We start from the raw sequence: 25,840 nt of genomic DNA on the forward strand, positions 1-25,840 counted from the left end.
GTTTCGGATCCGTTTCGATCACCAGGACGTCCCATTCTCGATGAAGGGCCTCGGCCCAAAACGTCGACACTTACTTCCCCCTCCATAGATGCTACTGGACCTGCTGGGATTTTCCAGCATTGAGAGAGTGTGTGTGTGTGTGTGTGTGTGTGTGTGTGTGTGTCAACTGAATGTCCTGAAGTTCTGTTTCACGGCGAAGTGGGGAGTGTCCCGGAGCTCGGGTCCAGGAAGTTGAAGGCAGAGCCCCCAACAGTCAAGGGATTAAAATTGGGGATGATCGAGAAGCCAGAACAATGGAATCATAACGGAAGTATTAAAATATCACGCTTTATCACTTAAAATGTTCACAAAGGGCAAGATATGATTCACAAAGGGAAAGGGCGCTTTGGGTGGGGTCAGGTTACAACAGGAGGCGTCCCTATCCGATGGGTCGTGGTAATTGAGAGGACAAGAGGTGGAGGCCGGGGGAATATTTGGAGCAGAGGTTACTCCCAGCAGCATCATCCCTTAATCCGGGCCATCCAGACGGGTTAATGCGATTTTGAACGGAGAGAGGATGGGAGAGGAGGTTCAGTCCGTTCGCCACGAGTCGAGGGAGGGGGGCTTCTATTGCGATTCAGGTAGATCCGTTACAGGTCATTCCCCGGGTTCCGTTCCGATCCGGAGGGACGTCTGGAAACCGGAGTCGTCCGAATTCCAGACACAGACTCCTCGTCGCCACCCCGCCCAGCTGGAGATGTCCGCAGCGCCGCCACGGAAGCAAATCCACCCTCCATTCTCTCAGACACTCGCTCTGTGGGCGCGGGGCCGCACCCACAACTGGCAGTCGTAACCTGGGGAAGGGACTGCGGATTGGAACGGGCCCCGACAACGGGGTTACCGCCTCACCATTGCGCATTGCTCATCCATCGGAGGCCGGGGATCGACGGGGAAGGAGTCTGAGGCGAGACTGTAAAGATTAATCCGGGCGGGGGGGAGCGGGAGGGCAGGGCACAGGGTAAATGAGCACCCATTCCTGTGGGGAATAAGATCTCTCTCCCTGGGGAAGACAAGAACATAGGTCTCTCTCCAGGACATGGGTCTCACTTCTCTTCCTCAAGGAGGGGAGGAGGAAGATTTAAGTGCACAGGTCTCTCTCCGGGGGGGGGGATCAAAGACAAGGACACTATTCTCTCTCTTGGGGGGCAGACAGAAGGGCACTGTTCTCTCGCTCTTGGGGGGTTGCAGAGACAAGGACCACAGTTCTCTTTCTCTCGGGATGGGCAGGGACAAGGGCACTGTTCTCTCCCTCTTGGGAGAGTGGCAAAGACAGGGGAATTGTTCTTTCCCTCTTGGGGGGCAGAGAGGCCACTGTTCTCTCGCTCTTGGGGAGGCAGAGGCACGGGCCACAGGTCTCTCTCTCTCTCTGGGGGTAGGCAGAGACTAGGGCACCGGTCTCTTTCTATTGGGGAGCGGAGGCGAGGGCACAGGTCTCTCTCTGTCTTGGTGGGACCGAAACAAGGGCACTCCTCTCTCTCTCGTGGGGGACAGAGACAAGGTCATAGATCACTCGTGTGGGACAGAGACAAGAGTACAGGCCTCTCTCGGGGCAGGGGTAGAGTCAAGGTCACAGATCACTCTCTTGAGGGGGCAGAGACAAGGACACGGGCCTCTCTCGCCCTCTCTCTTTTTCTTCCCCCCACAATGGGGTGTTTCTGGGACTGGTGGACGACGCTGTGACCCCGGGGCATTCTGAATGGCGATGGCCGAGCTGTAATTTCAAAGTTTTCGTTGTGAATGGTGAATTATAATAATGTTTTGCTGTGATCACCGACTAGGACTCCTTTGAAAACGGATTAAAGAAGGGGACCATCATTATTCCGTTTCCAAAGGCCTGGGGAAACAAAGGACGAAGACAGGGAGCTGGGGATGTCACTAACTAGGGGGACGCGACCCGCGCCCTCCCTCCTTCAGCGAGACACAGGACACTCTCCCGCCACAATGAATGGTGGAAGAAGGTCTCGATAAAAGACTTTATCTCCAATGGGGTGGATGGGGTTCTGAGAGAGAACCCTGGGTAGTTTCCGTAAGCGGGGGATAAATAACGGAACAGGCTTGATGGGCCGTATGGCCTAATTCTGCTCCTGTGCCTTATGGTCTAAGCTCCACCTGATCCTCAAACCATAGTAGGCGACGATCATGCGTTGCCTGGGGGAGGGGGGGCGGCTAATCCACGGAGAAACGTCCCTGATAAACCCTGGCCGGCCAGTAAATCGGGGAGAGCTTCCGAAACAGGAGCTACGAGCTCCCACCCGGAAGTGGGGAACCGGCTGGAGTTGTACCAAGTACCGGCAGGATTAGACGGGAGCCCCCGGCTCCAGCTCAGTCAGTCAGTCCTCTTTCCTGACATGCTTCTTCCCGTCAAGCCAACGGGCCTCGTCCTCGGTGGTCCTGCCCCAGGCGGGGCAGGGGCATCACTCCAACGACCCCTTCAGGCACATCGGCCTCCCGTCCATCGTCTACACCCCCCCCCCCCCGATTCCTCGGGACTCGAGAGCAGCCAACATAATCAAGGATGCTTCCGACCATGGATATACCCTCTCCCCTCCCCTCCCATCGGGCAGGAGAGCACGTACCGCCAGGCTCAAGGACAGATCCTACCCCACTGATATCAGACTCTTGAGTGGATCTCTGGTGCATAGAAGAGGGCAGCACAGAAACAGGCCATTCTGCCCACAATGTTGTGTTGTACCAGCTAAAAAGCAAACCAAAAACTCCCAAACACTAATACCTCCTCGGTACACCATGTCCATATTCCTCCATCTTCCTCACATCCATGTGCCTATCCAAATGTCTCTTAAAAGTCTCTAATGTATTTGCCTCTCCCACCATACCAGGCAGCACATTCCTGGCATCTACCCCTCTCTGAGTGAAAAACTTCTACCTCACATCCCCTCTCACCTTCAATGTATGCCCTCTAGAAACCCTAAAGATGTACCCTTGATCGACCTCGTCGTGGCCTTTTAAAAAAACCCTTATCGTGAGCCCTGCGCCGCACTTTCTCTGTAACTGCAGCGCTATTCGACGCAACACACACAAAATGCTGGAGGAACCCAGCAGGTCAGGCAGCATCTACGGAAATGAATGAACAGTCGACGTTTCGGGCCAAGACCCTTCTTCAGGACTGGAAAAGGATGGGGCAGACACCAGAATAAAAAGGTAGGGGAGGGGAAGGAGGATAGCTGGAGGGTGATAGGTGAAGCCCGCTGTGTAGGAAAGGTAAAGGGCTGGAGAGGCAGGAATCTGATAGAAGGGCAGAGTGCACTACAGGGGAAAGAGGAGGAGGGACACCGGGGGAAGAGATAGGCAGGTTAGAAGAGGTAAAAGGCCACAGTGAGGAATGGAAGGGGGGGGAGGGAGATTTTTTTTACCAAGAGGAGGTCGATATTTATGCCACCAAGTTGGATATTACCCAGACGGAAGATAAGGTATTGCTCCTTCACCCTGAGAATGGCCTCCTCTTGGCGCAATAGGAGGTCATAGACCGACATTGAACTAACACAAACATTTGCCCCATTCCGTTAATCTTTTCTTTCCTTGAAGTGTTATGTATGGAACGATCTATTCGGGTGGCATACCGCTTAGCACAATCGTTTACATCACTGGCGATTCACCGATCAGGGTTCAATTCCCGGCACGGTCTATAAAGAGTTTATACAGAATTTCCGTTACCACATTTTTTTGGTGGTGGGGGGGAGAGTACTCCAACTTCCTCCCATGTTCCAAACATGTACAGGTTGGGGTCAGCGAGTTGCAGGCACGCTATGTAGGCACTGGAAGTGTGGCGACACTTGTGGGCTGCCAGGTACAATCCTCACTGATTGGATTTGACGCCAAGGACTTATTTCACTGATTTGATGTACGTGTGACGACAATAAACAGGTTCCAATTCCCTCCCTCCCTCTCATTGCCGCTATTGCCCAGCAAAGGTTGGGGTCTCATTCACCATTCCCCTGAACTAGGGAGTGTGCCATCAACCCCGCCCCCCCTCCTCTTTGATATACGGGGAGGGGAGGTAATGCTAATGGTTCCACAACATGGATGATCTAACTGGGCAAGGAAGCGCTCTGGGAAATCACTGGGCAGAAACCTGGCTCAGGAGGAAACAGACCAATCACCAAAGCAGGCCCTTTGGCCCATCCACTCCGTGCTGGCCTCCAATCTCATTTATTCTGCCATGCCACATCTCCCTGGCTCCTTGAACAGGATCGTCTGTTGTTCTTCCCAAATCGGGGGAAGATGGCCAAATCAGGCAGTGATTCCTCGGCAGTTTGCCTGTGGCCTCCAGTGAACCCTGGAGTCAGCCTGCGATCTACTGAGTCCCGCCCAGGGTGGGCTGTGTTGAGAGAATGGGCAAAGAGCAGGCCATTTCCCCCTCCCGTCAAAGCTCCTCCCACACCTATCCCCGAAACCTGCTAGGTGCTCAAACTGGTGATTGGTTTATTATGGTCACAAGTACTGACGCACAGTGAACAACTGATTTGCGTGCAGTCATTTCATCACATCAGTGCACTGAGGTGGTACGGGGGAAAGCATTAACAGAATGTAGTGTTACAGAGAGAGTGCAGTGCAGGCTGACAACAAGGTGCAAGGGCCACGCCAAGATAAATTGTGAAGCCAAGAGTCCATCTTATTGTAGACACGAGATGCCGGAAATTTGTAGCGACATATACAAAATGCTGGGGGCCCTGGAAATAAACAGACCTCACTGTGGGCTGAGACCCTCCATTGTATTGTGCCCAAGTTCCGTTCAACAGCCCTACAAGCTGTCCTTGGGCACGGTGGTACGCACTTTCAGGCTTTCGTATCTTCTGCCCGATGGGAGAGGGGGGAAGAGAGAATGCTCAGGGCAGGTGAGGTCCTTGACTGTGTTGGCTGCTTTACTGAGGCAGTGAGAGGTTTAGACAGAATCAGTGGAGGGGATGTGATGTTCCAAACTGCGTCCACAACCCTCTGCAGCTTCCTGTGGTCACATACTGAGCAGGTGCCATACCAAGCCAGGGTACATCCAGACAGGATGCTTTCTGTGGTGCATTGATAAAAATTGGTAAGGCAAAAGGAGAGGCGCTGGTGAGCTTTCTTGGCCTTGGTGTCAATTGCAGCTGATAGCATGGACAGGACAGAAGGAAGAGACCTTCCCTGGTGGGATTCCAGGGCAAGGGATGGTTAGGAGAGTGGGCAAGGGTGGGTGGGAGGGTAGCATTGATAAAGCCGAGGCCAGGCTATGAGCTGTGGGTCAGGCTGGGGTGGGGCAGGGTACTGGAGAGGAAGGATAGGCAAACTCTCCCACTGCCCCAACCAGATCAGGACCTGCAACGAGACCATCACCACCTACAAGGTCACAGTCAATGTCTGAAGGGGCTGATGTGGAAAAGGGAGAGTGGGGAGCTGGCTCTCGTTGGGTGTCAACTCCAGGAGGAACCCACTGGACCAAATGTCCTCACTCTGTGTAATCCAGAGTGAGGGCAGCTCCGTTCATCACTGGCATCTTCCTGTGAGGGTGAAGGGTGACCACTCTGCCATAAAGGACCTCTCCCGCCCACCCATCCCTCCCCAAAATGGCAGCTGAAAGGCTGCAGGCTGGAGGCCCCTCGACTCCGGGGATCTGGGTCATGGTACCCCTTCGTGGTAATGTGATTGGGCTGAACCTAGCTCAAACTAGCAGGCTGGGCCTGGTCAGAATCTGAGTCCAGCACTGGGTCAAGATCCCACGTATGGGGAATGGAAGGGGAAGGGAGAGGAGGGAGAGGAGGAAGTGGACAGGGGCTGGAGGAAGGTGAGAGAATGGGGCTGGGTGGACAGAGGAAAAGGTCAGCTTCCCAGTAGATTCCGGTGTCCTTCACCCCCACCCCCAACCCTGCCCTCAGATGTTGGGGAGGGAGGGGTGCCTGCTCTTCAGGGGCACTTTCGCTCGACACACTGCTTCCCGCCCTCTTCGTATTCCTGCTTGGAGATCCACATCTGCTGGAAAGTTCCCTGTGGGGAGAGAGGGTGGTGGTATCAGGCCCACAGAGCCATTCCCGATGACTGACTTGGCCCCCAGACCCAATGCTTCCACATTTACTGAGTGTACTGACAGGACTAACACACACGAGATTCGAGGCTAAAATACCAGAGATATTTCTCCTGTAGATGCTGGACATCTTGAGAAACACACACACACACACACACACACACACACACAATGCTGGAAGAACTCAGTAGGCCAGGCAGCATCTATGGAGAGGAAAAACCAGTCAGCCTTTTATCAGGACCAAAAAAGGAGGTTTGGGGGGGGGGAGTGAGAAACAGAAGCCAGATTAAGAAGGTGAAAGGAGTGGGGAGGGGGTGAAGTAAGAAACTGAAGAGGTAAAGGGCTGAAAAGGAAGGAATTGATAGGAGAGGAGAGTGGACCATTGGAGAAAGGGAAGGAGGAGGGTACCCAAGGGGAGGTGAAGTGCAGGTGAGAAGGGAAGAGAAAAGAGGGGAAACAGAGTGTGGAATGGGGGAGGGGAGAAACAACCAGTAATTAGAGTAAGTGATGTTCATGCCATCAGGTTGGAGGCTACCCAGATGGAATACGAGGTGTTGCTCCTCCACCCAGAGAGTGGCCTCATGGTGGCAGTACAAAAGGCAGTTAGTTCTCAGACACATTGGAACGGGAAAGGGAAGTCAAATTGAAATAGGAGGCCACCGGGAGACCCTGCCTTTTGTGGAGGTCTGGAATAGGTGCTGTCGTTGATAGTGAAGATGATTATCAGATTTTGCCGAGGGATCTTCATCAGTGGATAAATGGGCTGAGGAATGGCAAGTGGAGTTTAATTCGGGTAAGAGCAAGGAGTTGCATTTTGAGAAGACATATTAGGGTAGGACTTTCACAGTGATGAATTGTGTTCTGGGGAGTGTTGTAGAACAGAGGGACCTGGGAGTACAGGTGCATGGTCCCCTGAAAGTGGAGTCACAGAGAGGGTGGTGAGAGTGGCTTCCGGGCACGCCACGAGGGCAGCAGGAGCAGTGCTCCGGGTGTGCCACGAGGGCAGCAGGAGCAGTGCTCCGGGCACGCCACGAGGGCAGCAGGAGCAGTGCTCCGGGTGTGCCACGAGGGCAGCAGGAGCAGTGCTCCGGGTGTGCCACGAGGGCAGCAGGAGCAGTGCTCCGGGCACGCCACGAGGGCAGCAGGAGCAGTGCTCCGGGTGTGCCACGAGCAGGTTTTGGCGCACTGGCCTTCAGCAGCCAGGCCACTGAATGGAGAGGGTAGATATTATTCTGTGTTCATCACCCCGCCATGAAAAAGATGCCTTGGAACTGGATATAGTGCAGAGAAGATCGATGAGGATATTGCCAGGACTTGATTGACTGAGTTATGGAGTGAGGTTGAGCAGTTAGGACTTTATTCCTTGGAGTTTAAGGGGCGAGAGGTGACCTTACGGAGGTGCATAACAAATTTCATGATATATATGAGTGATGATAAACCTGATTCTGAAATGGGTCTCTATTGTAGACTGGGAGTGGGAAGTGGGCAGGGAGTGGGAAGCATCAGAGAGACATTCTGTAATGATCAATAATCCAATTGTTTGTGATCAAATTACCTTGTCTGGCGTCTCAAGGCTGGGTGTGTCTGCACCTGTGCCCCCTCAATCCCACCCAACATTCCCTCTCTGCACCTCACCTTTCACCCCTCCCACAGCGCACCACCCTCGCCATTCCCAGTATCTTCTGCTCTCACCAGATTTACAAACTCACTCTCCACTCCACATTGACAAACACAGTACTATGCAAAAGTCTTAGGCACAATACTGTATATTATGTCTTTCCAGTTACCAAATAATACTTAATACTACTGAACTAATACAAAGCTAAGTGTTCTTATTTCTGTTTCCCAATCACATTCCTATTTTAACCAAATACAGTACTGTGCAAAGATTTTGGGCACTATATTATATGCTTACACCCAAGAACTGTACATTAACAACACCTGAAAGATACTCAGACAGGTCCATGCATAGGAAAGGTTTAGAGACATATGGGTCAAATGGGATGTTTGGATGGGAATCTGGGCCAACACAGATTAGACGTGCCAAAGGGTCTTTTTTCCATGTTGAACGACATCCCACCCACTGTCTACTCAACAATCTCCTTCCTCCCCCCATCCCCATCCATATTACCTCCCCAACCTCCCCTTGCCCCCACCGTTGCTCCGAACTCCCCATCCAACTATCCACACCCCACTCCACCATCACCACCTCCTCTCCTCCACTCTGTACTAGCCACCCACACCCCCTCTCTCCGACCTCCGCCCCCAGCAGATGTTCACTCACCAGCGAGGCGAGGATGGAGCCCCCGATCCAGGGGCTGAAACGGCGCTCCACCGTGCTGTTATTGGCGATCAGCTTCAGTCGCATGCTCTGGGGGAAGACGGGACAACGGTAACCAGGGTGGGGTAGGGAATCACCGGATTCGACCCATCCCTGTGCACTCTGACTGGCTCCCTCCCTCTTTATATTTCTTCCTAGATTTCTTCTTTCCTGCAAGTGCGGCTGTTCAGGCCATCGTGTCCAAGCTGACTCCCAGAGCAGTCTCAATCCCCCAATACTTTCCCTGCAACCCTTTCTCTCCACGTTATCATACTCCCCATCATCTGGTCCCTAAATTCAATTCCTCACCCAAATACTAAGCGGGTGATTTACAGCGGCCGTTTAACCACCAACCCTGGATGTTGTTGGGATGCGGGAGGGAAATGTAGCACCCGGTGGGAAACCCAACGGGGTCACAGGGAGAGCGTACTGACTCTGTGTACACACACACACACGCATCACTGGAGGTCAGGATCAGTCCCAGAGACTCTACCCACTGCGCCCATGTACCATTATCAGACTGAACCCTCCCATAATTATCCTCTCACACTCCGAATTCTCACCCCCTTTGCACTCTGAAACCACCCATCCATTTTGCACTCTTGACCCTCATCTCCGTTCGACCCTGACCCCTCAGGCCCGCTCCTCGAATAGGTGCTGACGAGCTGCAGAGCGACAGCACCACCAAACGGCTGTAGCCGGTACTGCAGCTCTGCCCCTCCATTAGAACAAGTCATCAAACTGTTGGAAACAACTTGGCGTCCGCTCCTCCTCTTGTTTCTCTCCCCCCCGGGGGGGCATAGGACCCTGGCCACAACTCAGGGAAGCCTAGAGATGCCTACGCAACTGGAACATCGGTCCGGATTAGGCTCAAGAAAGGAAAATGAAACGTGTCTCTCTTTCTCTCTGCATTTTCATGACTCATTCCTTCCACACAATCGAAACCAGCCTTTCCCTTCTCTAATGTTATCTGCTGAGTATTCAGCTTGGTGCAGATGCAGAACTGTTCATTCTCTCCCCTCCCCCCCTCCTTTTGGGTAGAAGATAGTAAATCAGAAAGCATGCATCCGTTAGTCTTGTGAGACCATGGATCTGCGTCTGGAAAGTCTTCACTCTCCAAGGCGCAGGCCTGGGCAAGGTTGTATGGAAGACCAGCAGTTGCCTTTGCTGCTAGTCTCCCCTCTCCACGAGACTGATATTGTCCAGGGGAAGACCCATACAGCTTGGCACCAGTGTCGTCACAGCGCGATGTGTGTTTAAGTGCCTCGCTCAAGGACACAACACGTCGCCTTGGCTGGGGCTCGAACTCACCACCTTCAAGTCGCTAGTCCAATGCCTTAACCACTCGGCCACGTGCCCACACAAAGAAAGCATGCACCATTAGGCTAAAGGATCGCTTCTAGGTTCCCTAGTACGAGATGGGCCCTTGACTTTACAATCTACTTCTGTATGATTTTGCATTTTATTGTTTACCTGCACTGCACTTTCTTGGTAGCTGTTAAACTTGATTCTATATTGTTATTGTTTTACCTTATTCTACCCCAATGCACTGTGTAACGATCTGATCTGTATGAACAGTATACCAGACAAGCTTTTCCCTGTAACTCAGTACATGTGACAACAATAAACCAATACCATACTGCCTGAGAGGTGTTTCATGGTGAAATATTTCGAGGTGCCATTATTGGTAACAAACTGCTGGCTCTCAATGTTGTCAGTGGATGTTACTAAAGTTCTGTGATGCATGGATTAGACTATCAATTCCACTGTGGACTTTTTCAGTTTTATGGTTTTAATATTCTGTGCTTTTGCCTGTTTTTCCTGTTGTCACAATTTGTTAGTTTTTTGTGTGTGAGGGGTGGGGGCTTGGGGGTTGGTGCTCTTGTTGCCATTTGGCATGTTTTGTTAGATTTTTTTGTGGGGTTGACTATATCATGTTGCCATTCTTTTTTGTGGGGGGGGGGGTGTTTGATGTTCTTCTTTGAATGGATTCCATGGCTTTTTTTGTTTTGTGGCTGTCTGTATTTTGCATATATACCTGGATAATAACTGAACATTTGAAGGAAGTTTCTTCTTTGATGAAAACCATTTTCTGAGGACTTAGAAGAGCATGTGGATGAGAGTATAATGTTCAGTGGCATAATTTATTCCTACACCCAGCACAATTTGGAATTCTGTTATTGCTTTCCCTTACACTACTTCAAAATATTATAATAATTTGATCTGTACGGACAGGATGCAAGACAAACTTTTCACTCATCTTGGTACATATGACAATAATAAACCAATTCCAGTTTCTTTCAGCTACATCCATGACATCTCAACAGCTTTCAGTTCCCTAGCCCTAACTCTCTCACTTTCACCAGGCACAGTCACTATAACACATCCATCCCCCAACAGGAAAGTCACTTCTTCCCAGGAAACAGACCCGACCTATTTCCTCGACATCAACAACCACACCCCCACCCTCTGTCTAGGAGAACTGGTCCTCACCCTCAAAATCTCCTCCTTTGGTTCACCCTCCCCCCAACTTTCTCCAAACCAAACATGACCCCAGCTGCGCCCATCTTTCCTTAGGCTATGTAGAGCAGTCTTTGTCCCAAGCCTTTCCCCCGCCCTTTCTCTGCTACACAGTCGATCCTATCGGCACCCCTGCGCTGGCTCATCAGTTTCATCGACTTTGCCACCAACTCCCACTCTGCCCTCAAACTGACTTTGTCACATCTGTCAAGTCTCTCTCCTCTTTCCTCATCTCCCTGTCACCATCCAAGATTATCCACTCTCTACAGATGCTTCATTCCTCCAGTGCTTTGTGTGGTTCCTACTGACAGTAATTATTAATCAGTCCGACCATCACTAATGTGAGTGTGATCCACTGTGCACCTAGTTAAAATAGTGACCTACTAATCAATCCTCCTGCAACCAGTGTCATTGTTAGACAGCGTACGGCCAGTTGATAGTAACACGTCAGGCAAAGGGTCCAGACCCAAAATGTTGACTGTTCATTCCCTTCCACAGACAGACACTGCTTGACCCAAGTTTCTTCACTCTGTGTTTCTCTAGGTTTCAGCATCTACAGTCTTGTGTCTGCTGTCCAATCCTCCCACAATCATCCAATTGACAATGACCTACTAAATCAGTTCTCCTATCACCAGTGTGGAGTGGAGATACGTCCCTACCAAAGGAGGCCCAAGGGACTCTTTCCCTCAGCTAGCCCACAGGTCACCCTTGTGCAAAGTGAAGCACCTGCTTTACACACTGATCAGGTGGATGGTCATATGAGCAGCTGATGTACAACACAAGAGCTGGTTACGCGTCCGCTGATGCCAGACAATTTCTGAACAGTACTGATAATGGCTGCGGGGTGTGTGGCGGTGGGGAGGTGTGGGGGAGTTGCCCATCTTGTAAAGACACTGCCCAGAAGCTGGCAATGGCAAATCACTTCTGTAGAAAAATTTGCCAAGACTAATCATGGGCATGGAAAGACCATGATTGCCCACGTAATACAACATGACACACAACGACAGAACTACCAGTGTCACTGTATGCCCAGTTGACAGTAATTGCTGTTTGGTCTTCCCACCACCAGTGTTACTGAAGTGCGCTGTACAGCTCGTTCCTAGTGATCGCTAAGTGGTCTTCCCACCACCAGTGTCGCTGAAGGGTAATGTGCCCCTATTGCTAGTGCCTGCTGTTTGGTCCTCCCAGCACCAGGTGTCGTTACAGTGCGGTGTTTACAGGACAATGGCCACAACCTTCACAAGTTAAGGAACAATGCAGGGCCCCATTTGTGCACTTTTCTGTCAAAATCATCTTAACACCATGGAGTACACACAAAATGCTGGAGGAACTCAGCAGGCCAGGCAGCATCTATGGAGAAGAGTACCGTCAACATCTTGGACCAAGACCCTTCATCAAGACTGGGGAAAAAAGATGAGGAGTCAGATTAAAAAGGTCAGGGGAGGGGAGGAAGGAACCCAAGGTGATAGGTGAAACTGGGGGGGGGGGAGAGAGGGGCAATGTAAAGAGCTGGGAAGTTGATTCGTGAAAGAGATACAGGGCTGGAGAAGGGAGAATCTAATAGGCAAGAACAGAAGGGCATAGAAGAAAGAAAAGGGGGAGGAACACCAGAGGGAGGCAATAAGGTAAGAGGGGGAAACGGGGATGGGGAAGTGGGGGGGGGGCATTACCAGAAGTTCGAGAGATTAATGTTGGAGGCCACCCAGATGGAATATAAGGTGTTGCTCCTCCAACCTGAGTGTGGCCTCATCGCGACAGTAGACAAGGCCATGGACTGACATGTCGGAATGGGAATGGGAGTGGAATTTAAATGGGTAATCTCTGGGAGATCCCGATTCTTCTGGCGGACAGAGTGTAGGTGCTCGGCGAAGCGGTCTCCCAGTCTACGTCAGATCTCACCAATATACAGGAGGCCACAATGGGAGCACCAGATACAGTATATGACCCTGACCGACTCACAGGTGAAGCGCCACCTCACCTGGAAGGACTGTTTGGGGCCCTGAATGGTAGTGAGGGAGGAAGTGTAGCACTTGTTTTACTTGCAAGGATAAGTGCCAGAAGGGAGATCAGTGTGGAGGGATGAATGGACAAGGGAGTTGAATGGCAGCAAGCAGAAAGTGGTGGTGGTGGGGGGAGAGATGTACTTGGTGGCGGGATCCAACTGGAGATGGCGGAAGTTACAGAGAATTATGTTTTGGATGTGGAGGCTGGTAGGGTGGTAGGTGAGGACAAGAGGAACCCTATCCCTAGTGGGGTAGCAGGAGGATGGGGTGAGAACAGACTTGCACAAAATGGAAGAGATGTGGTTGAGGGCAGCATTGATGGTGGAGGAAGGGAAGCCCCTTTCTTTGAAGAAGGAGAACATCTTCTTTGAAGAAGGAGAACTTCTCCTTTGTTCTGGAATGAAAAGCATCATCCTGAGAGCAGATGTGGTGGATACGGAGGAATTGAGAGAAGGGGTTATCATTTTTACAAGTAACAGGGTGGGAAGAGCTATAGTCCAGGTAGCTGTGAGGGTCTGTGGGTTTGTAACAGACATCAGTAGATAAGCTGTCTCCAGAGATGGATGCAGAGAGGCTGAGAAAGGGGAGGGAGGTGTTGGAAATGGACCAGGTAAATTTGAAGACAGGGTGGAAGTTGGAGGCAAAGTTGATGAAGTTGACAAACTCTGCATGGGTGCAGGAAGCAGCATCAATGCAGGTGTCGATGTAGTGTAGGAAAAATTGGGGGAGTGATACCAGTATAGGCTTGGAACATAGACTGTTCCATGTGGCGGACAAAAAGGCAGGCATAGCTGGGAATCCATGGCTACACCTTTTGTTTGAAGGAAGTGGGAGGGGCCGAAGGAGAAATTATTTAGAGTGAGGACAAGTTCTGTCAAGCGGAGGACGGTGGTAGTAGAGGGGAACTGGTTGGGTCTGGTGTCCAGAAAGAAAGGGAGAGCTTTGAGGCCTTCCTGGTGGAGGATGAAGGTGTATAGGGACTGGACATCCATGGTGAAAATAGGATGCTTGGGGCCAGGGAACTTGAAATCATTGAAAAGATCAAGAGTGTGTGAACTGAGATGGATGTAGGTAGTAAGGGAATGGACTAGAGGGGATAAAACAGAGTCAGGGTATGCAGATATGTGTTTAGTAGGGTAGGAACAGAAACAACGGGTCTACCTGGACATGCAGGTTTGTGGATCTTGTGGTTCAGTGGGGTAGGAGGTAGCAATGAGAGGTGCTGGGTGAGGGAACTATGAAGTTTGTGGCAGAGGATGGGAGATCCCCAGAGTTTAAAAAGTTAGTGATGGTGTGGGAGACAGTGGCCTGGTTTTTCTTAGTGGGGTCCTGTTCGAAGGGTAAGTACGAGGAGGTGTCTGAGAGTTGGTGCTGAGATTCAGTACACCAGTCTAATACAGCACCTCCTTTATCTGCGGGTTTGACGGTGGGGTTAAGGTTAGTGCAGAGGGAGGGAGTGGAGAGCAGAGCAGAGCGTTCGGAAGGGGTGAGCTTGGAATAGGCATGTTGGAGTCGAGACGGTTGATGTCCCATCGGCAGTTGGCAATGAAAAGGTCCAGAGCAGGCAGAAGACCAGGGCGTGGTGTCCAGGAAGAGGAGGAAGACTGAAGACGGGAGAAGGGGGTCATCGGTGCGGGGTGGAGAGTCCATGCCAAAGATATAGGCTCAGAGACAGAGGCAGCGGAAGAAAAGCTTGGCACTGTGGTGGCCGTAGAATTCACTGAGGTGTGGGCGCAGGGCGACAAAGGCGAGGCCCTAACCGAGGACAGAACATTCTGTCTCAGAGAGGAGGTTGGAGCGGATGGTGAGTACCTGGCACAGATGAGAGCTGGGATCAGAGAGCTGAAGGGGGTTGGCAGCATCAGAGGAGAGGGGAGGGTTGGCGTGTTCAGGAAAGCTGGGGTGAGAGGAAGATGGAGTCTCTGAGGACCCAAGAGCTGACGGTGGGACCTGAGAGATGCAGAATGTAGAGAGGGGAAGGGGAGATGGGGTTTCCAGCAGCAGCACATTAAGTCCTGGCCTGGAGGTGCTGTCGGTCCAGGCTGGAGTTGGAGTTGGAGGCTGCGCAATTGGCCCTTTGGAGATGTCTGTGGTCATTGGAACCAGCATTGATGGTGGTGGAGTCCGGGTTTTGAATCTGCTGGGGATCATTAGAAATGTAGAGGACAGCAGCAGGGATCGCAGTCTGGAGATGTCCGTGTCTGCCGGCGTTGGAGACGGCAGGTGCTGGAGTCTGCAGGTGGCCAATCTTCTGACTCTTGCAGGACATGAGAAAGTCGAAGAACCGGCGATCGGAAGTGTGGATCCGGTGGAGGATAAAGTAGCGGACAGGTTCACTGCAGGCAGTGGAGAGGGAATCCCGGAGTTGTGGAAGTGACTGGGATAGGGACCCAGGTACCCTCTCATGGTGGAAAACGTGGCGCGTAGAACACGGTGGGGGAAGCAGTCAATTGAATGTGAGGGTCCGAGTCGAGGGGCTTGAAAACGGATCTGGAGATCCAGGGACAGGAAAGTCTGCAGTTGGGCTGCTGAATTCTAACAACAGTGATAAAAACAATCACACTTTGCCAGATTTGCCAGAGCTGGCATTGGCATGCACCACTGGCAGGCGGGCGGGCGGGCGGGCAGGCAGCCTGAGAAGGTGGAAGATAGCCCTAATCTGGAGCAGTGGAAATACTTCACCCTGTCTAACGGTGACAGGGCCACATACAGCGCAGGGGCAGAGAGGAGTCACACTGAAACCTGGAACAAAACACGAGACACTGGACGAACTCCAGACCGGGCAGCATCTGTGGAGGGAAATGAACAGTCAGCATTTCATCTGGACTGAAGGAAGGGGGAGGGTGGTTTAACCCATGTAAAAAGGTGGAATAAGAGGTGTCGGGACTCACACACCCTCTCAACACCCTCCCTTTCTACCCCCCCACCTTCATCTCCCATCAGGTTCCCTTCGACAGCCCTTTGTCACTTCCACCTTTCACCTGCCAGCTTCTGATGCCATTTTCACTCCCCCTTCCCTCATCCACCCGTCACCTCCCAGCTTCTGCCACCATTCCCACCCTCCCTCATCCAACCTACACCTCCTCCAGCTTCTGACACCATTCCCACCCTCCCTCTCCCTCATCCACCCAGCTTGTAACACCATTCATACTCCCCCCTCTCCCTCATCCACCCATTACCACCCAGCTTCTGACACCATTCCCTCTCTCCCACATCAATCCATCACCTTCCACTCCCCTTATCCCTCATTGAACCTTTACCTCCCAGCTTTTGTCACTATTCCCACTCCCCCTTCCCTCATCCACCCAACACCTCCCGACTTCTGACCCAATTTCCACTCTCCCCTTCCTTCATCCACCTTTCTCTTGCCAGCTCTTTCTCCACCCTGTCTCCACCTATTTATACCAACTAACTCCCCTCCATTTTTCAGTCCAGATGAAGGGTCTCGACTGTCTGTCCCCCTCCCCACAGATGCTGCCCAACCCACTATGATCCTCCCTGTGTTGGGGCAGAGAGGTTGGCTTCAGCGAGAGTGGGAGAATCAGAAGCTGGGAGGCCCTCATACTGACCATCGGTGGCTGCCGTGTCAAATCCGTGTTTGTTTTACCCCCTCCCTCTGCCAGCCAACTCCTGACTGATCTGTGTTGAAGACTGTGGTCCTGACATCGGCTTCATCAGTTTCCTCCCAAACTCACATGGCCTTGACCCATCTACCTTAGAAACTTCCAGAATGGAAGAAAGTTATACTCAACGCCAAAGGGCTGCTTAAGAAAGTGTCTTTGGTTTTTTTCATCAGTTCTTGAGGTAATAGAGTGAGTTAAAGAAATCGATATTCATACCATCAGGTTAGAGGCTACCTGGACAAGATATGAGGTGTTCCTTCTCCAATCTGAGTTTGGTCTCATCATGGCAGTAGAGGCCGCCATGGGCTGGTAGAGAGATACATCAAGGAAACCGGCCATGAACTATCATTTGTTCATTATGTGCCATGTCATATGATGTGGGTGATCACAGTCTTTCCACAACTATGATTATTCTTGGCAAATTTTTGGTTTGCCATTGCCTTCTTCTAGGCAGTGTCTTTACAAGACGGGTGACCTCAGCGATTATCAATACTCTTCAGAGATTGTCTGCCTGGTGTCAGTGGTCACATAACCAGGACTTGCGATCTGCACCGGCTGCTCGTACGACCATCCACCACCTGCTCCCATGGCTTCATGTGATTTTGACCAGGGGGCTAAGCAGATGCTACACCCAAGGGTGACCTGCAGACTAGCAGAGAGATGGAGTGCCTTACACCCCCTTTGGTAGAAGCGTTTCTCCACCCCACCACTCAATATATTTCTGTAATCCCTTTTCATTCTCCACCTCAATACCACGGCTGATCGATCCACTAACCCCACATGTCATTGGGATGTGGGAGGTAGATGGAGTCCCTGGGGGAAACCCACACGGTCACAAGGAGAATGTGCAAACTCCACGCAATGCCAGAAGTCAGGATTGAACCCACGTCTCTGGCACTGTGAGGCAGCAGCTCTACTTGCATCACCCCTCCGCATCCACTGGTTTGTGCCTGTGAATGTCGCACCCCACTCCCCGAGTCACTGGCATTGGCCAACCCCTCATCTGAGAAGGAAGGTGGGGGCCGAGTGCAAACGAGGCTGCTGTGATCGAGATTGGGTCGGGCATTGACAACAAGCACTTGGACCCCCACCCGACTGGCATACTCACAGGAGGCGTCTTCTGCGACAGTTCCCTGTTGAGCCGGTCCGTGAAGCCTTGGAGTAAAGTGTTCCCCCCCGTCACGATCACACTGCCATACAGACCCTGCCAGGAACAAACGCAGACATCAGCCGCCACGCAACGAGCCCTCCAAATCGGGAGAGAAGTGGCAGGTGGAATACAGTGTCAGGAAGTGTATGGTCATGCACTTCGGTAGAAGGAATGAAGCGCAGAAAATTTTCTAACTGGGGAGGAAATTCAGAAATCAGATGTTAAGTGACTTGGGAGTCCTCATGCAGGTTGAGTAGGTGGCTGGGAAGGCAAAAACAATGTTAGCATCAGCATCTATTTTTTGAGAGGACTAGAATGTAAGAGCATCAATGCTGAGGCATTGGTCAGGCCATGCTTGGAGTATTGTGAGCAGTTTTGGGCTCCTTACCTAAGGAAGGATGTGCTGGCATCAGAGAGGGTTCAGAGGGTGTTCACAAGAACGACCCTGGGAGTGAAAGTGTTAACATATTCTGGGCCTGAACTGGCTGGAATCGAAGAATGGGGGGTGGGGGGGAATCTCTTTGAAACCAACTGAATATTGAAAGGCCTAGATAGAGTCTATGTGGAGAAGATATTTCCCATGGTGAGGGAATCTAGGACCAGAGGGCGTAGCCTCAGAATACAAGGAGATGCCCCTTTAGAAAGGAGATGAGGAATTTCTTTAGCCAGAAAGTGGTGAATCTTTGGAATTCTTTGCTGCCAACGGCTATGGAGGCCAAGTCATCGGGTATATTTAAAGCGGAGGTCAATAGGTTCTTGATTGGTAAGGGCACCAAACATTACAGGAAGAAGGTAGGCAACTGGGGTTGAGAGGGAAAATAAATCAGCCATGAAGGAATGGTGGAGCAGACTCGATGGGCTGAATGGCCTAATTCTGCTCTTGCGTCTTATGGTCTTGCATATTATGCCTTATGAGAATAGGTTGAGTGAACTTGGCCTTTTCTCCCTGGAGCAATAGAGGATGAGAGGTGACCTGATAGAGGTGTATAAGATGATGAGAGGCATTGATCATGTGGGTGGCCATGGGCTTTTTCCCAAGACTGAAATGGCTAACATGAGGGGCACAGTTTTAAGGAACTTGGAAGAAGGTACAAGGGGATGTCATAGGTAGGTTTTTCCATACAGAGAGTGGTGAGTGCATGGAATGCACTGCCGGCGATGGTGGTGGAGGTGGATACAATAGGGTCTTTTAAAAGACTCTTATGTAGGTACATGGAGACTAGAAAAATAGAGGGCCATGCGGTAGGGTAATTAGCAGCTGCTTCTAGAGAGGGTTACATGGTCAGCACAACATTGCGGGCCGAGGGGCCTGTAATGTGCTGTAGACTCTCTATGTTCTATTTCTTCCTTCCATGTGTTCTGGTGAGCACACCTCAGCTGGGGAAGGATCAAAGCCACTTGGTTTGGATGGCAGGTAAAGCCGAGCGAATCTGTGGCAGAGATCGAGATATTTCATCCACAGTCCCAAGAGTGGAGGCTGTCCAGAGGAGATCCAGCGGGCTAATTCTTGTGATAAAATGGCCGCTTCATCAATAGAGACTAAACAGATCGGGTCTGTATCCTTGGAGAGCTTGATAGAATGAGGGGTGACCTTATTCAGAATCAGGTTTATTGTCAGTGCCAAAAGTCATGAAATTTTTTGCCTGAGCCAGCAGTACATAGAACAGTACAGTACCGGCCCTTCAGCCCACAATGTTGTGCCAACCTTTTGATCTACTCCAAGATCAATCTAACCCTTCCCTCACACATACCCTGCAGCTTTCTTTCACCCATTTGCCTATCAAAGTCTCCGAAATGTCTCCAGTGTATCTGCCTCTACCACCACCTCTGGAAGGATGTTCCACACACCTACCACCCTCTGTGTTTAAAAATAAACCTACCTCTGATATCCTCCCTATACTCTCTTCCAATCACCTTAAAACCATGTTCCCTTGTATAGTTACCGCCACCCTGGAAGTCTCTGGGTGTCCACTCAATCTATGCCTCTTATCATTTTGTACATCTCGATCAAGTCAACTCTCGTCCTCCTTTGCTCAAGGGAGAAAAGCCCTAGCTTGTTCAACCTTTCCTCATAAGGAATGCTCTCTAATCCAGGCAGCATCCTGGTAAATCTCCTGTGCACCCTCTCCAAAGCTTCCGCAGTGTAGGCAAAAGAAATGACTATAAATCACAATACAAGACCAAAGAACTGATTGTGGACTTCACAAAGGGTAAGCTTGAGGGAATACACACTGGTCTTCAGCGAGGGATCAGAAGTGGTCAGAGTGAGCAATTTCAGGTCCCTGGGTGTCAACATCTCTGAGTGTTTATCCTGGGCCCAACATATCGATGCAGCTACAGAGAAGGCAGGGCAGTGGCTATATTTCATTAGGAGTTTGAGGAGATTTGGTATGTCACCAGACTCCTGCAAATTTCTACAGATGTACCACGGAGAGCATTCTAACTGCTTCCATTATGACTGGTATGGAGTGGCGGGGGCGCTACTGCACAGGATCAAAGTGAGCTGCAGAGAGTTGTAAACTCAGTCAGCTCCATCACAGGCACTGGCCTCCGTAGTATCCAGGACATCTTCAAGGAGCGATGCCTCGAAAACATAGCGTCTATCATTAAGGACCCCATCACCCAGGAAGGAGGTACAGGAGCCTGAAGGCACAAACTCAGGGCCAGCTTCTTCCCCTCTGCCATCTGATTTCCAAATGGACATTGAACCCATAACTCACTACTTTTTATCGTACTTAACGCCTTATTTAATTTAGTGTGACATATGCCAGTGATATTAAACCTGATTCTGAATGTATAAAGACAACTGTTTTCCACATTATACATCACTTGTCAATCATTTATCCACTGTAGCTCCCTGAAATCTTTGTAACCTCAACAAACTTGGATAAATGATACTTGATTCTCCTTGCTAACTTCACTATTTTTAACCTGATGAATGCAGTGGTCACTTCATACAGAGTGGGATCCCAGTTTATTTCATTTCTAACTGTGTTTGAGGGAGCGTGGTTTCATCTTGTTTCCAATTGGGATCTTCTAGATCATTGAGTCTCAGTTTACCATCTTGTTCCAATCCATGTGGACAGATCTGGAGTTCTGAGGGCAACAGGTCCGGAAGTCGGGGTGTCTCAACCTGATTGGGGGGAGGAGGAAGGGGTTGGCAACATGTGGATAAGTCCAGAGTCCGGAGTCCGGAGCTCAACAGGTCTGGAGGTCAGGGTGTCCTGACTTGGTACCGGTGGGTGGGGTGGGGGGAGGTAGGAAGGGATTTGTTTTACTGTGTTGTGTCTCTTTTGTTGTATGCAGGGGGCATGCTTTTCTTTGAACATTGTGGGCATGCTATGTCAGCACCAGATGTGTAGCAACACTTGGACCGTGTTGGGCGTTAAATCTCATCTTGAATTATCCATCACTTGTAGCAACACTTGGATTGTGTTGGGCGTTGAATCTAATCTTGAATTATCCATCACCTACAACAGGGGTTCGCAACCAGGGATCCATGGACCTCTTGGTTAATGGTAGGGGCCCATGGCACAAAAAAGGTTGGGAACCCCTGACCTAAAATTGTGTTGCAGTGTTGAGTTGGAAAGTTATGTTGTAGCTGAATCAAACTTTTGCAAGGCTACAGTGAGGGTACTGTGTGTATTTCTGGTCACTCCATTACAGGGCGGATGGGGAGGGGGGACTTTGGAAAAGGTACAGAAAAGTTTCACCAGGATACTGCCTGGATTAGAGGGCTATAAGGAGAGGTTGGACAATCTTGGGTTGTCTTCTCAGAAGTGCTGGAGATGGAGGGTTGGTGTTTATAAAACTGAGATTCGTAGACAGGGTAGACCAGGGGTTCCTAACCTTCTGTATGCCATAGACCTCCCCTACCATTAATCGAGGGGTCCTTGGACCCCACGTTGGGACCCCTGGGGTAATCTGTCTTTTACCCCTGGGTGGTAAGGTCAAATCCTGGAGGGGATAGCTTGAAGGTGGGAGGGAGAAAATTTAAAGGAGATTTACAAAGCAGGTTAGAGACAAAAAAGATTCCTCACATGGTGGAAATCTTGAGCAATATACACACACACACACACACACAAAGTGCCAGGGGAACTCAGCAGGTCAGGCAGCATCTACGAAGGGAATAAACGGTCGATGTTTCGGACTGAGCCTCTTCATCAAGAATGCGGGAGGAAACGCAAGTAGTCACAGGGAGAATGTACAAACTCCTTGCAGACAGTAGTAGGAATTGAACCCCACTCATGCAGATGGCGTGGTAAAGCATCGCCTGAGCTGCTCCGCCAGCATGCTGCTCGATACATCAATGATGATAAACATGATTCCGAATCCTGGCTGCCCAGATCCACAGGACACGGGTCGGCGGTGAGCTATGGGGCGAGGGTGTCAGGGCGCTGTGGGGGGAGTAACAGCACTCACCGGCCTGATGTCGATGTCGCACATCCCGATGCTGGTGGTGACCACGTGACTGACGCCCAGCATCGTATTGCCCGACAGACCCTGGAGGGAAAGCAAAGGGCAGTCAGCTTCCAGAACACAACACCACACCCACCCTGCACTGTACAAAAGTCTTGGGCACATGTAAACAAAAATCTGTAAAGTGGAGATGCTTTCAAAAAATAATGAAATGAAAGTTTCTAAATATGAAAAAAAAACTTACTATAAAAGAGCAGTAAAGAATAAAAAAACTAACTCAATATTTATTGTGACCACTCTTTGCCTTTAAAACCGCATCAGTTCTCTCAGGTACACTATCATGCAGTTTTATAAGAAAATTGGCTGGTAGGTTGTTCCTAGCATCTTGCAGTTCCAAAGCAATTGTCTGCCACAGTTCTTCTGCAGACTTTGGCTGTCTCGCTTGCTTCTGTCTCTCTAGGTAATCCCAGACAGCCTCGATGATGTTGAGATCAGGGCTCCGTGGAGGCCCCACCATCTGAATCCAATCTAGGATGCCCAAGACTTTTGCACTGTACTGTATAGCAATGGCCAATTATAACACTAAGACATAGGAGCAGAATTAGGCCATTCAGCCCATCATGTCTGCTCTGCCATTCGATCGTAGCTGATTTATTTTCCTTCTCAACACCATTCTCCTGCCCTGCCTTCTCCCCATAAATTTTGACACCCTTACGAATCAGGAATCTATCAACCTGTATTTTAACTAACACCCATGAATTAACCTCTACAGCCAGCTGTGGTAATGCTTTCCACAGATTCACCATCCTCTGCCTTATATACATGTCACATATATGTTAACATGAGTGGTGGTTGTCCATCATGTCCAACGATAGCAGGAAACCTGTGCGGGGGAGTTTCTAAAGTGGAAAAGCCGTTGCACTGGGCCAGTTCCACTCTCTCAATCTCAGAAGTCCAGGTCCAGTGGTACGAGCAAGCGTCACAAACTGGGGTCTTCCTTGGTTGCAGTGGATGACCATGATGTCTCTGTGCCTTGTCGTGCCCTTCACTCTCCACAGAGCGTGACCTACCACGTTCCTGGCCGTTGGATCTCACTGTAGATCTCATCTGCCCAGTCCGCCGGAGCTGACTTCACATACTAGGACAGGCATGTCCCTCTATGTCACCAGGGTATGAAGCCGTCAGCTACCCTCACCTGTTTTAGTCCACCTGTCGAAGCGGTTTACCGGATGTGGCCACTGTCACATGCAAATAGCTACTTGGAGCCACAGATGAAAGCTGAGCGTCCAGTGAGGACACTCTGTGAGATATATGTTACATATATTGCCCGTATACAAGTACTTAGAAGTGCATTTACAAGTTATGTAATTGGAAAGAACATCCCACGACAGAATCAGAATCAGGTTTATTATCACCAGCATTTGACATGAAATTTGTTAACTTAGCAGCAGTAGTTCAATGCAATACATAAGAGAAAAAAAACACAAAATAATAAGTAAATCAATTACAGTATACGTTTATAGAATACATCAAAAATCGTGCAAAAAAACAGAAATACTATATATTTTAAAAAGTGAGGTAGTGTCCAAGGGTTCAATGTCCATTTAGGAATGAGATGGCAGAGGGGAAGAAGCTGTTCCTGAATCGCTGAGTGTGTGCCTTCAGGCTTCTGTACCTCCTACCTGATGGTAACAGTGAGAAAAGGGCATGCCCTGGGTGCTGGAGGTCCTTAACAATGGACGCTGCCTTTCTGAGACACCGCTCCTTGAAGATGTCTTAGTTACTTTGTAGGCTAGAACCCAAGATGGAGCTGACTAAAGTTACAACCCTCTGCAGCTTCTTTCAGTCCTGTGCAGTAGCCCCTCCAGACCAGACAGTGATGCAGCCTGTCAGAATGCTCTCCACAGTACATCAATACAAGTTTTTGAGTGTATTTGTTGACATACCAATCTCTTCAAACTCCTAATGAAGTATAGCCGCTGTCTTGCCTTCTTTTATAACTGCATCGATATGTTGGGACCAGGTTAGATCCTCAGAGATCTCGACACCCAAGAACTTGAAGCTGCTCACTCTCTTCACTTCTGATCCCTCTATTAGGATTGGTATCTTACCCTTCCTGAAGTCCACAGTCAGCTCTTTCCTCTTACTGACGTTGAGAGCCAGGTTGTTGCTGTGACACCACTCCACTAGTTGGAATATCTCACTCCTGTACACCCTTTCATCTCTATCTGAAATTCTACCAACAATGATTGTATCATCAGTAAATTTATAGATGGTATTTGAGCTATGCCCAGCCACACAGTCATGGGTATAGAGAGAGAGTAGAGCAGTGGACTAAGTACACACCCGTGAGGTGCACCAGTGTTGATCGTCAGCGAGGAGGAGATGTTAGAACTTGCTCACAAAAGGTGCCTTTTTAGTCACACGCTCTAATTTCTGTAACGCCTTGGGTCTCATGGTCAAGGGGTTATCAGAGTGCTGTCAGGGAGTGCTCAGACACAACGGTGCTGAAGGAACAACCCGGAATTTGTACACACGGGCGCCGCATAGTGGCGAAGGGTCCTGCAGGTGGTGGTCTTACCCCATGCCTGCTGCCCTGGCCATCGCTGATAGTGGAGACTGCCGAAATGGGTTTCTCAGTGCGTGTCAGACGGAATAGATGGACGGACCATGTGCACGGCGATATTCGCAAGCTGCAGGGTAGTATGTTAGGTGTTACACAGGTTCCTGGAGCAGCACATTGAGACAGAGAGCCAGCCTTCATCCTGGTTATGTCTGTGTTCCATCTGCCTCAGTCCTTGCGTCTGTATATCGATCCATCTTTGTGTCTGTAAATTACCCTTTAATGTGTGGCTGAGGGGTAGAATCAGAGGGCAGATGATAGGAACATGGGGAGAATAAAATGAGATTTGTGTAGGTGAGTGGTTCAAAGTAAATTTATTACATACATGTCACCATATACAACCCTGAGGCTCTGTTTCTTTGCGGGCATACTCAATAAAACTATAGAATAATAACCATAACAGAATCAATAAAAGACCGCCCAACTTGGACATTCAACCAGAGTGCAAAAGACATCAAACTATGCAAATACAGAAATAAACAAATAAGCAATAAATATCGAGAACATGAGATGAACGAGTCCTTGAAGGTGACTCTATTGGTTGTGGGAGCATTTCAATGATGGGGCAAGTGTAGTTGGGTGAAGTCAGGTTCAAAAGCCTGATGACTGAGGGGGTAGTAACTGTTCCTGAACCTGCTGGTGTGAGTCCTGATGCTCTTGTTCCTTCTTCCTGATGGCGGCAGCAAGAAGAGAGTGTATCCTGGGTGGTGGGGGTCCCTGACAATGGATGCTGCTGTCCTGTGACAATGCTTTGTGTAGATCAGCACAATGGAAGAGAGGGCTTTACCCATAATGGACCAGGCTATATCCACTACATTTTGTAGGATTTTCTGTTCAAAGGCATTAATAACCAGCACAGAGTCGATGGGCCAAATGACTACTTCCAACCTGTGCGATTAGTGCAGATATTGAGCAATACGGTGGGAGGTCCCTGCATTCTCAAGGGGTAAGAGGGATGTACATGCCTCTGATGTTGGGGTAGTGACTCCCTGCAACACAAGGGACCGGTCGGCAGGCAGCAAGCATGGTGCAGCTCAATCCCACTCTCCACCTTGAGCTCAATCCCACTCTCCACCTTGAGCTCAATCCCACTCTCCACCTTGAGCTCAATCCCACTGCTCTACCTTGAG

At 50.2% G+C, this 25,840-nt stretch overlaps 1 protein-coding gene across 2 annotated transcripts in view; it reads right to left on the reverse strand.

Annotated features, from left to right (window-relative positions):
* Positions 1–2,602: 2,602 nt before the first annotated feature.
* LOC134346261 (actin-like protein 6B) overlaps positions 2,603–25,840 on the reverse strand; it is a 60,190-nt gene continuing 36,952 nt past the window's right edge. For both annotated transcript variants that reach the window (XM_063047606.1, XM_063047605.1), the window contains 4 exons: positions 22,091–22,171; positions 17,627–17,722; positions 8,337–8,423; positions 2,603–6,015 (listed from right to left, as the gene is read on the reverse strand). In XM_063047606.1, the coding sequence (XP_062903676.1) occupies positions 5,935–6,015; positions 8,337–8,423; positions 17,627–17,722; positions 22,091–22,171 (345 nt within the window). In that variant the 3' untranslated portion in view covers positions 2,603–5,934. The remainder of the gene's footprint in view (positions 6,016–8,336; positions 8,424–17,626; positions 17,723–22,090; positions 22,172–25,840) is intronic.

This window comes from Mobula hypostoma, chromosome 5 (genome assembly GCF_963921235.1).
Source record: "Mobula hypostoma chromosome 5, sMobHyp1.1, whole genome shotgun sequence".
NCBI classification, from domain to species: Eukaryota; Metazoa; Chordata; class Chondrichthyes; order Myliobatiformes; family Myliobatidae; genus Mobula; species Mobula hypostoma.